Source organism: Centrocercus urophasianus, unplaced genomic scaffold (assembly GCF_019232065.1).
Source record: "Centrocercus urophasianus isolate 14NV4802_14NV808 unplaced genomic scaffold, USGS_Curo_1.0 seq_20, whole genome shotgun sequence".
Classification (NCBI taxonomy): Eukaryota; Metazoa; Chordata; class Aves; order Galliformes; family Phasianidae; genus Centrocercus; species Centrocercus urophasianus.
Genome location: NW_024884756.1, coordinates 16,970,678 through 16,985,171, shown reverse-complemented (window position 1 = coordinate 16,985,171; position 14,494 = coordinate 16,970,678). Strand labels below are relative to the sequence as shown.

Here is a 14,494-nt window from a genome sequence, read left to right as displayed (position 1 = left end):
CACTGCCCCCTCACTGCATTGTCAAAAGGGCACATGCTAGGGCTGTTCCGAAAGTAACGCCTCTTACTTTAGTACGTTGGCCCACAACAACAGGCAGCTGAGGTTGAACCTTCCTGCGTCTGTTGTAGTTTCCATGTAAATAAATCAGAGGCATTACTTTTGGAGTGACCTCCATACATCTCCTGCTCTACACAGATGCCAACCAGGGCCATGTGCTGTTCACCATCCTCTGGTTCTCACCAGACCCTTTTAACAACTGGGCCAGCAGAAATCCTAGAAAGAAACTGTGAGAGTTCAGAAGGGTGCATTCCTCTTGCAGGGTGATGAGGACAGCGGTGTAGTTGCACAACAGGGCCCTACCCAGTAGGCACCAAGGCAGTGGCAATTCAAGATCTATTGTCTGCTTGTGGTTGATTGTCAAGATGTCCAGAAGGACTGCTCTGCTCTTTGTAAGCAATTTAATGCTGTGCCTAATTTTAATCTGCAGTGTACTGTCTGTCCACATCTGTTGTATTAAAGTGTTCATTAGCATTTAAAGGAGGAGTGGATGGTATTGATCACTCCTTTTAACATTAAACAATCGTGCAATAGTGACTGATTAGGAATCCTCTTGTTGTTTCAGAATTGGTGGTCAAAGCAAGAGTAACTGATCTTGTGGAGAAAAAAAACAATCTTATTATTCTGTGCATGCCCTAAACCATGCCACCAAAGCTCTTCTTGTATTAAAAAAGCAATAACTACATAATTCAGTGGCAAACAATTTTTAAATCCCTAAAAATCCTCACATTGAAATGTATTTACATACAGTTCCTGCTTCAAGTGTGGAAACTTTCTTTAGTTTTAATTGTAAAAAATTCACTTCTATCTTCTGTATACAGTCTTCTCCTTAAACTTGCTCAGGTGAAAATTTCGTAACAAAATCTCATTTTCCATCTCATTTTTATCACTCTCACCATATCTAGTCCCTAACTTAGTAATAATTCATTATACAGCAAATGTGCCCACGTTTTCACCCCCAGTACTTCGTGAAACTGAGGAATTTATATCCATGTTTTACCACCGCACAGCCACTGCTGGCTGAAAGGCCACACAGCAATATGGAAAATCAGAATATCTTGGGGATATACACCCCAGCAAATCTCTGCTCTTTACAAAGGAGCCATACTGTCGTTTTTTTTTTTATTTATTTATTCGTTTATTGATTTCTGTATCATAAATCTGTCAAAACCAAGCATATTTAAGTACTGGTAAGTCTAGAATCGCACACTAGGAATGAAACACCCTGCCCTCCTGTTTACCAGCATGGCTGACCCTACAAGTCGCACAACCCATTGCTGCGATAGAGACAATCCTTGTTTTCCCAGCTCTCCTTTCCCTAGGTCTTCATATCTCTGTGTATAGATATTGCTGTGTTCCTAGTCCCCGTGAGGTACCTGCATTTTCCCTTTCCAGAGTGTAAAATCCAATTACAAGAGTTACAAGAAGCCAGCTCTGGGACTTCTTCTGGCTTGGGTTATGAGAAATAGAGAATTCAAGAAGGCAAATGCAAAACTGGATGTCCAAAGCGAGTGAATATCTGCATCCAGTAGGGAGCATGTTTACTAAGTCAGATACAAATTTTCTTCTTTATTTATTTCATGAATGTGTGAGGTTGTGACACAGGATCTGCTTCTTCACTTGGTAATGTTTGACTCCGGCTCTCCTGGGAGACACAAGAGTTGCCATCCTTGCACTCAACAAGCCCCACACACCCTATTTCCATGGATCTCCACTCCTCACATGTGTGAGTAGTAACAACACACCAAGACTGGTTCTCTAGGTCCTGACAAATTTGGACAGGCCAACAAGATAGCTGCAGTCACAGCCCTTTGAACCCAGCATCATCTGCTTTTTAAAGAAAATATTAGCTAATGTATTTTCACCTCTTCCTATCCTGCTCCCACTGAATGCTTTCTGGCAGCTGGTGACATCTGAGTGCAATGCCCCTCTCCTTGGTCACGCACCACGGCCCCGTGCACTCGCCATGTTCTTGCTGAGCCCATTTAAGGAGAAAGATTGCCCAAAGCCTCTGTGCCTCCTCCACTGCTCCCCAAACTATATTCCTCTCCAAGTGGACCCCATGCTAATGGGGACCAAACTCCGAGCATTTTAGGACTTAATGCAAACGTTCTGCCAAGAATACTGGGCCGTGTGTCAAAGATGAGCACTTGAATTTTTTGACTGTGCTAGCGAGTGCACTTTGACCTAAATATTATTCTCATTACTACTTTAGGCTGGGAAAGACAGGCAGTTGCTTTTGTAATTGTGGGGGGAAAAAAAAACAAACCGGAAGACCTCCTGACATCTTGCATCACTTAAAATGGAGCCAAATAGCTGTGCTACCTCTGCAAATTACATCTGACAGCATTATTTTCTGTATATGTTTCCACCATATAAGGGTTTTTTACATAATTTTCTTATCTAATGAACTGCCAATGCTTGGCAGTTCAAGCCAGTCTGTTGCGAAAAGTGAGAGGTTATGGAGGAGAAGTCTATTATGGCAATAACACTAATAAGGGTCTGCCAAGATCCTGTTTTTACACAGGGCATTTGGGATGATCCTCTCAGAGGATGGCAGCAGCAGGGGGTGGCAGACAGCCCCAAGGGTCAGTACCTCCTCTGAGAAACCCCATGGGATGGCCCTGTAGGTGACGCCGCACAACAGAGCAGCTTCATGCACCTGAGGCTCAACGTACAGATTTCTTGCCCTGCCTCAGCAAGAAAGGTCAGTGCTCCTGCAGCAGAGACAGGGCATTTTCCTTGTGCTGTGAGAAAGCACATGAAGGACATGAACCCTGGGGGGCTTCCTGCCTGCCCCCACCCTGCCTGTCCCCTCTGCCCTCCTGGCGGCTGGTGGAGGCAACACAAATCAGCCCTCACAGTAAAATGTATATAAAAGGGCAGAAAAACAGAGTGCAGAGAGCAATTTTTATTACTTCCTGATGGCCTCCTGTTTCCCACCATTATGCATTTGCAGAACATTTTGTAAGCAATTTCTTTATGATGTGACTTAATCTATTCTTGTTTTCAAAGGGAAATATAAATTGAAGCCCAAGAGTGAAAGGGCTGGGATCTCGAGCTTTCAAAAGTGGTCTCTGCATATCAACAGCAGCCAGGTTTTTTTTATCAACCTTTTTTTTCAATGCATTTTGTAGAATGGCTACAGGATACTCAAATGAGTGTTGTAATTACGCTCCATAATGTGCATCACAATGCCCTAGGCTCCAAACGATTCGCTGCGATGTGTACTTGGAATAATCATTAAGATTTCTGTCAGAGCTGACCACATTTCAGCTGTTCTCTAAGGGCACTGATGAATGCAGGCTCCTAGAGGCATTTATCAACATGTACTTTTCCTCTCACTGGGCTGCAGTTATTCCTTTGGCTTTCTTTTCTCTTATTCTTTCTATTTTTATGGCCTCAGCAGTCTGGGTCAAAGAAACACACTGTCAAATAGGACCAGACGTGGCCACCTTCAGTTCAGCAGGCAGGACCTGTCTGCACCCAGCCTGTGCTACCAAGGAAATTGCAGCAAAGCACAAGGAGATATGAATTAAAAAGCAAAAAATATTTTTTTCCTTGCAGAGAAAAAAAGGGGAAAAAGATACTAATTGCACTGTGAAGGTATTTTTTGGAGCAGCGGCCTTGGCTATGAACCAATTATCCATGCTAAATTCCAGTTCAGAGCACAATGCCAAGGCGAAAAATCACTTCCTAAAAAACTATGTCCAGCAAACATGTGGAGGTCCAATTACAATGAAGTCCACAGAAGCAGCCACCCTCCTTTCTCTGGGTGGCAGCCAATGGTAGGGGAGCTGGTGGTGCACCTCACGCATCCTGTACAGAGCAGTAGCCACTGCAGGGCAGCAGCTGAGCAAATACACGTGCCTGATCAGATCTTTTACAGAAACACACCTTTCACAAGAGAGGAAAACAATTAGTGCATGTTATAGGTTACCGATTTACAATTTACATCATAAATCAAGCCCAGATTATTTTAATGCAAGACGTTTTTAGCTTCATTTTGTGGCACTAACGGTTTTACTAACACACTATAATTTGCTCGGATGAAGAGGTGATTGGACAGCTCTTAGAGAAATTTTTAATTACTGTCATTAGTGGCTGCAATCTTATTCTTTTCTACGGAGCCAAGATACGTGTTATTGCTTTGTGCCACAGGTACTCTGCGGTCACGAGAATCTCTACTCTCCCCTTCTGCTGAAGGAGTAGAACACGAGGACCAAGAAGCCAAGGGGACAGAGGTGTCCAGCAAGCACGCTGAGGTCTTGGTGTAAATCTACAAAAGCAGCCATCCTCCTGCACCTGTGTAACAGCAAGCATCCTTTTGGGGCTGCAGGAGCTCAGCACGTCGATTTATTTCCCTGTCTCACCAAGCAGGGCTGCAGCCCCTCTGCCAAACGGCTTTCCCAGCTCCCAGCCACTTTTCCCACAAAGTCCCTGCTTGGGCCAGTACATTTTAAAGCTGTCTGATTACATACATGGCTTGGACAACGCTGTTTCCATGAAGCATTAATTGGGAAATAAGCTGCACTCTGAAGCACAGGCTAGCCCCACATCATTTTACATGTTATTGATGGCTATTTTCTAGTAAAATCCTGACTCTCCAGGCTCAGAATGTCAACAGGAGCTGCTGCCACTGAGAAACCATATGGTATTTGTGATTTTTTTTCTGGAAGGAGCAGAGCCCGTGGCTACTTAGAACATGTCTTTAGCTGCTTGGATGCTGCCTGGGTGGCCGTTCCGGGCAACGCCCCCAGCTTTGTGCTCTGTGCAGGTAAGGCTGTAATTACAGGCTGACTGAAAGCGGAGCTGCTTTTGCACGGGGAGACTCGCCCACAGAAAACATAGACCCTGAGCAGGGCTGGCGCCCATTGTGCCTCAGCTATTCACAGCCCGGGCTGGGCTGCGGGCCTGCGTGTGCGGGGCCACTTCTCTCGTGCCTGACGTGGGCCGTGCCTGCTGCTGGGAGGCCCCGAGCAGTATCAAGGATAAAGGCAGGATTACAGCAAGCAGCGGGGCTGCAAATCACACACAGCTTTCAGGGCCTCACCCGATCCTGGCTGCCAAATCCCGGCTGCACTCTGTGGCGTGTAACGGCTGCGCTTGGTTTAACGTGAGATTGTAGCATTACATAGAACAGTTTGCAGTCACTGCAGGTTTGTTTTCCTCTGGCCCGGCTTCAAGTTTGCGGAGTAATACAGCCAACTCCTTTCTGAAACCCCATTGCACTGCTGTACCCTCAAGGGCGTGGAGGCTTCACCCCTAAGGCAACACCCCACCTGTTGGCAGCAGGGCACACAAGCCCTGCGTGCTGCCGGCCGCCTGCACAAAGCAGGCTGTGCTCCCCGCAGGAGCTGTCAGCCCTGGGGCAGCAGGGCCGCGGGCTCCACGCCTCCCTGAGCGGAGATACAAGGCACGTATGAGAACCCCTTCGCCCCCTCTCCCCAGCCCTTGAAAACCGGCAGTTGTGTGGCGGTCTTTTATTTTTTTAATTATGTTTATCTTCTCCCAGAATGGTGGGGAAAAAAGCAGCAGTTACAAGTGGCAGCACGACACAGCCCCAGACCACGCGGGCACCCCCGGCCCCGCCCCTCAAGCGCTCGCGTCCCGCCGCGTTCCGGCCAGGAGATTTTCGCGCCACACGATCAGGTCCTTGCAGCTCCACAAACCCCGCACCTCCCAGAGAAAAAAAAAAAGGAGGCCCCCACACCGGGCCCTCTGGGGCGCTCCGGAAGAGCCTCTCCATGCTCTCTGCGGGGGTGCGCGGATGGGCGCGAGGAGGGGGCGCGAGATGCTGGGTTCCGTGTGTGTCGGACTCATCTGCCAGGACGCGGGCGGCAGCGCGGGAAAGGCGCCGCCGGGCTCCGCCCCTTTCTGCCCCCGCCGCTTTGGCGCGAACCTTCATTTCCCGCCACCCGTCCCGCCGTCAGCATGGCTCCGCAGCGCCCGCAGGTGAGCGCTGTCCTGCGGGGGCCGGTTAGAGCGGGGGGAAGCGTTGTGCCGGACGCTCGGCGGGAGGAGCGGCCTCCGGGCGGCGGCTACGGGTATCCCCAGCCGCGGGGCTGGGGCAGAGGATCGGCTTTCCCTCCGCTTCCCGTCCCGGAGGCCGTTGGGGCTGTTGCGGGGGAAGCGGCCTGTGGTTGCGGGGTGGGGGGTTCGCTGAGGGCCTCTGTTTTAGCGTGGCGCGCGGCCGGGGCGCGTTGTGTGTGCTAACGGGCCCGCGGCTAGTTGGTCCCGGCCGGGCCGTGGTGCGCGGTGTGCTGCGATCGGTGGTGGGGCTCTATGAGGAGAGCTGCGCTGGTCGCTGTTGGAGCGGTGTGCTTTCAGTGCTCCGTGTGCTTAACGCTCGTCTTAAGCTAAAAGTACCTAGTTACTCAAAGCAGATCTCGGCGTGATGGTCTTGTGCGCGTTTCTAGTCCCATCCGTAAGGCGTGGGGGCACGTATGATGTTTGTGTATGTTCCTGCTTCACTGCGGAGCTAAAAGAAGTATTTGTTGAGAGCAAGCTAAGCTCTCCTGTAAAAGGATGTGAAATCTACCAGACTAGAACCTGTTCCCACTTTAACGCTGGGGATGTTTTGTTTAATGGTGCTGGTTCTGCTGGGGGGAGGTGTGCTGTGTTCACGCACCACAGGTATTCTGAAGTGGGTAAGCCCACTGGCAGCAGCGTATATATGTGCCCCAGCGCCGTGCACTATGGCTGCTGCCCATCCATAACGGGGTTGGCACTGTTCTTTTGCAGCGTCGCTGCTCTGGTAGGAGAACCTTCACCACGTTCCGAAATACCAAGCTGATTCCCATGGAGACGTCCTCATCCTCTGATGACAGTTGTGACAGTTTCGGTTCTGACAACTTTGCTAACACAGTGAGTATAGGGCTGGAGCAAATAAACCTGAAGGAGCAGTGTTAGTGAAGACCTGCAGGTTGGCATGTGATAAATGCTGCTTCTATTTTGTACAGCAGTTACAGATCCGTGATACGTACTGTAATTCCACATCACTGCTTGCTTATGCTCCCAGCTGGTAGGTGTTGGAAGCAGATGAGCAACCTTTGAGACATCACCTAAACGAACGTGCCTAATAGTTGCAACTGCAGTTCTGAAACTGCCTGTAAATTCATTTACTATTATTATTTTTTAATTAAAAAGAGCCATTTGCTTGTCTTTTGGTTGTAAATGCAAGTTGGTTTTGCCCAATTAAAGTAAAGGGTATTTTGTTCTTTGCAGAAACGCACGTTGAGGTCGAATGTTAGAAAAGAACTGGCCAAAATCTTTCACGAATCCTCTGATGATGAATCCTTCTGTGGCTTTTCAGAAAAGAAAGTTGAAAGTGCTTTGGTAAGATGGCTGATCTCACTTTGCAGCTTTAATCCTTTCACATTCTTTGGTATAACTGAAAAATGTCAGCTTCAGATTCCAAGTCAAGTGTTGTCAGAAAGAAATGTGACTTTATTTAATGTAGTAAATGTAACTAGACATAGTTTGATTTTTTTGTTTTGTTTTGTTTTGTCCTCCTAAAATCCCTCTAGCTCCTAAGCTTTGCAGGATCAGAGTAAAGTCTTCATATGGACTGGAAAATCTATTACTTGGTAGAATTGCCCTTGATGCTTGTTGCTCTTTGTTAGACTCTAACACTTTTTGTTTCTTTAGCACAAAATGTTAACCTGGCTCATGGATCCTAGCAAACCCGAGGAAAATATCTGCCTGCACTGATGTGCAGTCAGATGTGCACTCTCACAGTGTAACAGAGAATGCTGTAGCACTTGTGCAGTGTAGAAGGAACGATAGATGATGGAATCCTGCTTTTTGTAACTGCAGTGCAAGAGCAGGTTTGTTGTTTAAAAATACCAAGAATTAGTATTAAGTAGTGAAAAATGTAATGTTAGCATGTTTGGCATTAATAAGTTCCTGTCAGAACTAAAGAACCTGCCGAGGAATAACTAGGTTGGCATCTGACTGGGAGAAGATGCATGTCTGAGTTATAAAAAGCAGTAAGGAGAACAAGTAGGAGTCAGACTATTTAATTGCAGAGCAACTCATTCTGTTTTATGTGTTTGTTGTGATTTGTTAACAGAAATTGGAATCTGATTCAGAAAACAATGTCAGTGCTGACAGAGAGGCACCTCTGAGACTGAGGAAATGCACTGTTCCTCTCAAAGTAGCCATTAAGTTTCCACCTCGAAGATCCGGAAGGAGGAAGGCTGAGGTGGAATCTCTTCCTGAAGATACGATGCCTGCTCCAGAGTCAGACTCTGATTCTGAGGAAAAGGGCTCTCTGTTTTTAGAAAAGAGAGCTTTAAACATCAAGGAAAACAAAGCGATGGCAAGTACTCAGCCTGTCCTCTGCTTTCCCTCTCTTCCCCTTGACTCTTGGTGGCTCTCCTTGTTTATTCAAATTAACCCTAATGGGAGTTATGTGAATTCATTAAGAGGAATTTACATTCCGAATACTTGAATCAAATGCTTCATGTTCACTGGTATTTGAAAATCTGAGAGAAGTCTTTCAGTAAAAAATCTGTGTTTAAGGCCTATTCTTTGTTTAGGCTTGAAGTCTATTAAGTTTGAGTGTTTTCAAATTACCTGTAGTCACTAGAACATAAAAATGAGACATAAAAGTTAAAGAATGGCTGCGGTTGCTGTAATTGTAATTCCAGCCAATTGCTCTAATCTAATAGTCTGTAATAGCATGTGAACTCCCTCTTAAGGCTCTGCTTTCTTTTGCTAGCTTGCAAAACTAATGGCTGAGTTGCAAAATGTTTCTGGTATTTTCGATGGGAGAAGATCACTGCCAACAGCCAATAATGTAAGTACAAACTTAACGTATTTGCCTTAAGGTTTCTGATTCTTGAATTATTGCACTACAATACAGGACTCTTGATTACAAAGCTTATTAAACCTCATAATTCAGAGTCCAATTCAGAATTGTCATTTACTGAACTGGACATCCTCATTGTGCAATTTTCTTCTGATTTTCCACTGTATAAAATGGATCAGATTAATTCACAATGGCTTAAGTGTTTCCATAGGCCAATAAAACTGAATGAGGTGCTGATATTTATACAGTGGCTAGAGATAAGGGAAGGCAGCCAAAGCTTTGAAGCTCAAGCCTGAATCTTGTTTGAGTTCAGAGCCTTAAAAAAGACTCTGACCTTTGGATTAACTAGGTCCTTAAAGTAGTAGGGTAGCGATCTAGCAGTGTGATGGATTTTGCTGCTGATTTACCTGTAAGCTGTGTGAGTAACAGTAAAAGCAGAAACTTGCTATAGATATGGGTTCTGCTGTTCTGTGTGGGAATTCCTGTACTGGGAGGACAGAAGTTGTTGTATCATTGGGTTCTCTTAAACTTTTCCAGACACCAAAACGACTTCCAAGGCGCTCACTTCCCAGAAGTGCGTTGAGGAGGAACCCAGACCGAAGTTCTCGGCCTCACACGAGATCCAGGTCCCTGATTGATGGCCCTCCTACTCCTTTACCAGAGGAGGAAGATGATGACCGATACCTCCTAGTGAGAAGGAGGAAGATGTCTGGTGAAGATCTGGAGGTATGCTGAGGTTCTGGTTCTTCAGTTGCTACTGAAGATGGTTTTGTATCCCCTCAAGAATATAAAAATTAATTCAGAGCACATTATGCTAGATAAATTCCTCTTGTACTCCAGTTGTAGGCGAGAAAAATCCAGTGGCATTTCATTTGATCTGTCATCCTTTAGATACTAAAGCAGCATACACATCGTAGGTGTTTGCAAAGATTTATCTCTCGTTTAAATATGGAATGGATGTTTGGGACTTCGGCACTGATTTGAAGAGTCTTGCTTTGTGTAGAATTCTTGCTGAATCCCATCCTACCAATGTTGTCTTCATTATCCAGCATGATGCCCAAACTCCCAGGAGAGGTCACCGTGGTGCCATGGCTCTTCCACACATTGTGCGACCGGTTGAGGAGATAACAGAGGAAGAGCTGAGTAACATCTGTGGATCTGCAAGAGAGAAAGTGTATAACAGAACCATGGTAAGTGTATTCCAACTTCCTGAAATGCATGCTTTGTGAAATCATTTGTTACTCTGATGTGAAATAGAGTGGACTTGCTTATCACTGAAAGGAGGGGTGTGATTTCTGGGAGAAAAATGGCAGATGGTGCTCCAGAACCTCAGCCATCTTTCCCTGAGTTAACTGAGTGGTGTTTGCCAAGCCAGCTGACTTGTTCTCTTCTTGGATCAACTGTAGTACCTTGGTGATACCAGTCTGTGAGAGTGTTTGTTAACAGGCACAGAAGATAAAATCTTGATTCAAATTTGTGAGGTGGCTTTCTGTTTCAGGATGAGTGCTGCCAGCTGCCAGGGAGATTGCTTGTTAAATGCTGTATTCCCTCAGCTAGAGAGCTGCTTCCAATGTTTTGTTTCTTGAATTACTTTCCTTGTGTTACAGGGATCTACTTGTCATCAGTGTCGTCAAAAAACCATAGACACCAAGACCAACTGTCGTAACCCTGATTGCGTAGGAGTACGGGGCCAGTTCTGTGGGCCATGCCTCCGCAATAGGTATGGGGAAGATGTCAGAACAGCATTGCTGGATCCAGTAAGTCAACTTTTAATACTGACCTTAAATTGATTGAGTAGCAGATGCACCTTTCTGCTCATAGCTAAAGTGCCTTTGAAAGGGAACTGCTTGCAGTGTTGTAGTACATAAGGTATACTTAAAATCATGAAGGTTGGAGAAGACTTCCGAGATCATCTAGTCTAACCATAACACATCACCGCCATGCCCAATAAACCATGTCTTAGTTTGAGTCAAACTGGATGATAGAACATTGTTGTCTAGAACTCTTTGTAGTTAGTATTTCTGCAGTTTCATTTTCAGGAATAAACTAGGAGAGCAGAGCAGCTGACAGTATTCTTGTATATTCAGAATAATGTTTACTATTCAGTTTTATATTAGTGCTTAATGTACTCTGGAGGGGAATTGTATCATGGAGAAAACAGTCTTGCTGCTGTGCACTATGGAAATGGCTCAGGAACTGAACAGAGTAGAGTATTTCCTATGGTTACATGCAAAGAAGAGTTTAATACCTTATAGACTGAGAAACTGGGACTTTTCTGTCCCAGCCAGACAACTTCTGCAGCACTGGTGATCACTAAGTGGATAGTTGGATTATTTTTACCTATGACTGTGAATTGTGCTTCATGCTGCAGTTCAGTTAAAGGGGATGTTGTCTGTTTTTATTTTTTTCTTTTGTCTAGACCTGGAGGTGCCCACCTTGCCGTGGAATATGCAATTGTAGCTTCTGCAGACAGAGAGATGGCAGATGTGCTACGGGTGTCCTGGTCTATCTGGCCAAGTACCACGGCTATGATAATGTCCATGCCTACTTGAAAGGGTAATTATGCCATTGTGTCAGTAAAGTGGCCCTACTCTGTGTGGGATAGTGGCTGAAAACTGGGCAGCTGTTGCTCAGATATCTCAAGATCAGTCCACATTGTCTCTTGAGTCTGTTCTTTTTCCGCAAAACTTTTCTGACTAGTTAGTTCTTAGCCAAAGTAAGTGGTATATCCACTCCTTGCCTTTGCCAACTTGACCTTTGTTGTCATTATCTCCACTAATTTGTCTAAAGGATTTCTGAACTGTTTTGCTATAAAATAACTTGAGTTTCTGCTTGTCTTTCAGTCTGAAGCAAGAACTTGGAATGGAAGACTGAAGCTGTGGCTGCCTTTGACTTGCATACTCTTTCACCAGTGCCATATTATTACCTCCAGTGAATTGTTTAATCAAATGAGACTACAAAGCCAGTGCTTGGTTCCCTCCCCTTCTGGATTTTTTTAGAAAAGAAAAGCATATTGCTGTGCAAATTGTGCTTCGAGAAACTGTTTAATAGAGATTTGCCCGCGGGCCATTGCTTTCTTGTTAAACAACTTTTGTAAAACAAAGTATGAGATAGCATCAGTCCCTGCTTTTATGCCGGCAACTTTCTTTATCCTGAAAGAAGATGGGGCTTTAAGCCATTGGAGTTCTGTTCATGCGTTGATCTGTACTGCAGGTTTATTTGTGCTTTGAAGTTGGTGACAAAAAGATAAGGATGTTCAGAACATTCAAGGCATTGTTCCCCACAGAACCAAGTGGGGAAAGGTGTGTGTTTAACTCCTGGCCAACTTCTGCGATTGACTCTTACTGAATGTAAATGATCAAACAGAGCTAACAGTCATCCAAAGCAGCAATTCATTCATAAGTTCAAAAAGGAAGGTCTAAAGGTTGCAGTTGAGCCATCTCCAAGCATTAACATTTAGGTTTATAGAGCGCTTGAAGTACACGTTGGATATTTTGAAGGAGATTGAGTGATTTAAATTGCAGCAGAAGCAATTAAGGGGTAAGCTCTTGTGTTTGTGTTTTCTCAGACAAGAGGAGGCCACTGCTGGAAGCTCCTGTTGCACCAGCACTGCTGTTATGTAGTAGTGACTGATCTGAGAATGTGGGTATGTCTCATGAAGTGACCTCTGCTAAATTTTTGCTGGTTTTTGGATTCTCTTCTTAGTTGTCCTTTCCCTTCTCTTGCTGCCAACTGCAGTAATGCTTCTGTGCTGAATCAGCCTGGGGATTAACCAAGTTGAGGAGTAGCTGATGTAGTCATTGGCCAACGGCAAGAGGGTGAAGTGTGGTGACTTGTTGAATGTTATCACGAGAAGGGTCAGTGACAAATGGTCATTCAGTTTTCTTTTCCCTATGAGCAAAAATAGAAAGCAAAGGCTTTCTAAGCTACAATCCAGCTTAAAATGAATTATTCCTTGGCTTGCATAGAGAAGCACAAACATGGATAATGTTCTCAAGTGGCATTACCACTTGATGAGGAAGAACAGTTGATTGAAAAGGCTTTTAAAAAATGAATAAAAAAGGAGATGCGTGCAGTTTGTGAGCACTTATAAATGTCACTGGCACTGTGGTCTCCTCTTTAACAATCCATCCATACTTCTATTCATTTGTGGCTCTGTGTGACTGTAGAAGGGTATTTTGTGTGATGTTATTAATGGAGCACGTGTACAGCAAGAACTGAGCTGAGGAATACCTGTTGTTGTGTGGACAGCATCTTCTAAATGCTGTAGAATAGAAGGCAACATGAAAACTAACTGGAGAGCCACGGTGAATACATGCGCTTAGTTTGGTCATGGAGGAATGCAGTGTTATACGTAACGCACAGTTGAGTAGTAGGAAGAGTCAGCTTGGGTTTATTGAGCACTAGAACAAAATGCAGCTTCTGACCCTTCTGTTTACACAGTATTTGCGCTCTGTATATAACAAACCTTTTTGTACCTTTTTATACTCTTCTGGGAATTAGAACAGTGTGGGGGAAGGAGGACCTTGCAAACAGAATATATTTGTCTCAGACATGCAAATCTGGTTTATAAATCACCTGTGCTGTTGAGAATCTCCCATCTCCTGCTTCCATAGTTTGACCAGACGTGCAATCTTGGGTGGAGTGTGCCCTGTTCTCCAGGTTCATCTCTTGAAGAAGGAACTCTGGAAGTACATGTTCTGACACATAAGAATGATTCTTTTTCTAATTGCTGTGCTTCCCTTCTGATTGCTGGAGTGTGGAAGAACTGTGCTGAAAGCTAATCTTTGCTCTGTATCCTGAAGACTGCTGTATTTAGATTTCTTCCCATTGACAAATTTATGTATGAAGGTTTTTATTTTAAAAATAAAACTTTTTCTCAGTTAGAATTCTTGTCTCTGAACTGTTTTTAAAAAACGTTGCTGCTTTCCAGATGAACTGTTGTATTGCTGCTGAGAAGCAGCAGTGTTTGAGCTGCCCACAAAGAACTTGCTAAGTGCTCATTGCATTACTTTTGCTGAAGGCTGTGGGTGCTTGCCTTTCATCACCATGCTGGTAACATGAGAGTAAACTTGTGTTTAATTTGGGGAGTCTGTTACATTTAAGGTTTATATGATGATTTTGACACATGTCACTTCATCTCTTTACTAATCCTCTCTATTACAGTTACTTCAGTACTGTTGATATTAACCTGATGGAGAGCCTGTGGTTTATATCTGCAGCCCATGGGCAGCAATTAAGATACTTCTTGCAGAGAAAAACCTAACTGATAGATTGTTTGGAAAACGAAGATGCCTGGAAATAGGAAATCATGTAGAAGGAAGAACAGAACAAAGTGCATTTGTGAGGTGGGATGATTTAACTTGCACAGCATTTTTTAAGTGGTAAATTATTTCCTCACTACTCAGCTTTAGGGCCAGGTGATCTTCATCTAGGTCTGATATAGCTTCCTTTTTTTTTTTTTTTTTTTTCCTAAAACCTGTTACAATATCTTAGAATTGCTAGGAGGGACTAATAAGTAAATTATTCTCTTTAAACTTCATTCTTTTTCCCTTGGGTGTTCTTGGGGATGGATGCAAGGGGCATTTGTACCTGTGTAACAATCTGAGAGAAGTGGTACTG

The 14,494-nt window shown here is 44.6% G+C and overlaps 1 protein-coding gene across 1 annotated transcript; it reads left to right on the top strand.

Moving 5' to 3' along the window:
* The first annotated feature begins 5,573 nt into the window (after window positions 1-5,573).
* Window positions 5,574-13,761, top strand: CDCA7 (cell division cycle associated 7). Its single transcript, XM_042822332.1, is given in 11 exon segments — window positions 5,574-5,747; window positions 5,749-6,012; window positions 6,802-6,924; window positions 7,285-7,395; window positions 8,132-8,380; window positions 8,783-8,860; window positions 9,410-9,598; window positions 9,922-10,062; window positions 10,480-10,629; window positions 11,292-11,428; window positions 11,716-13,761. Coding segments are annotated over 11 exon segments (1,647 nt in total). The 3' UTR covers window positions 11,747-13,761.
* The last annotated feature ends 733 nt before the right edge of the window (window positions 13,762-14,494 follow it).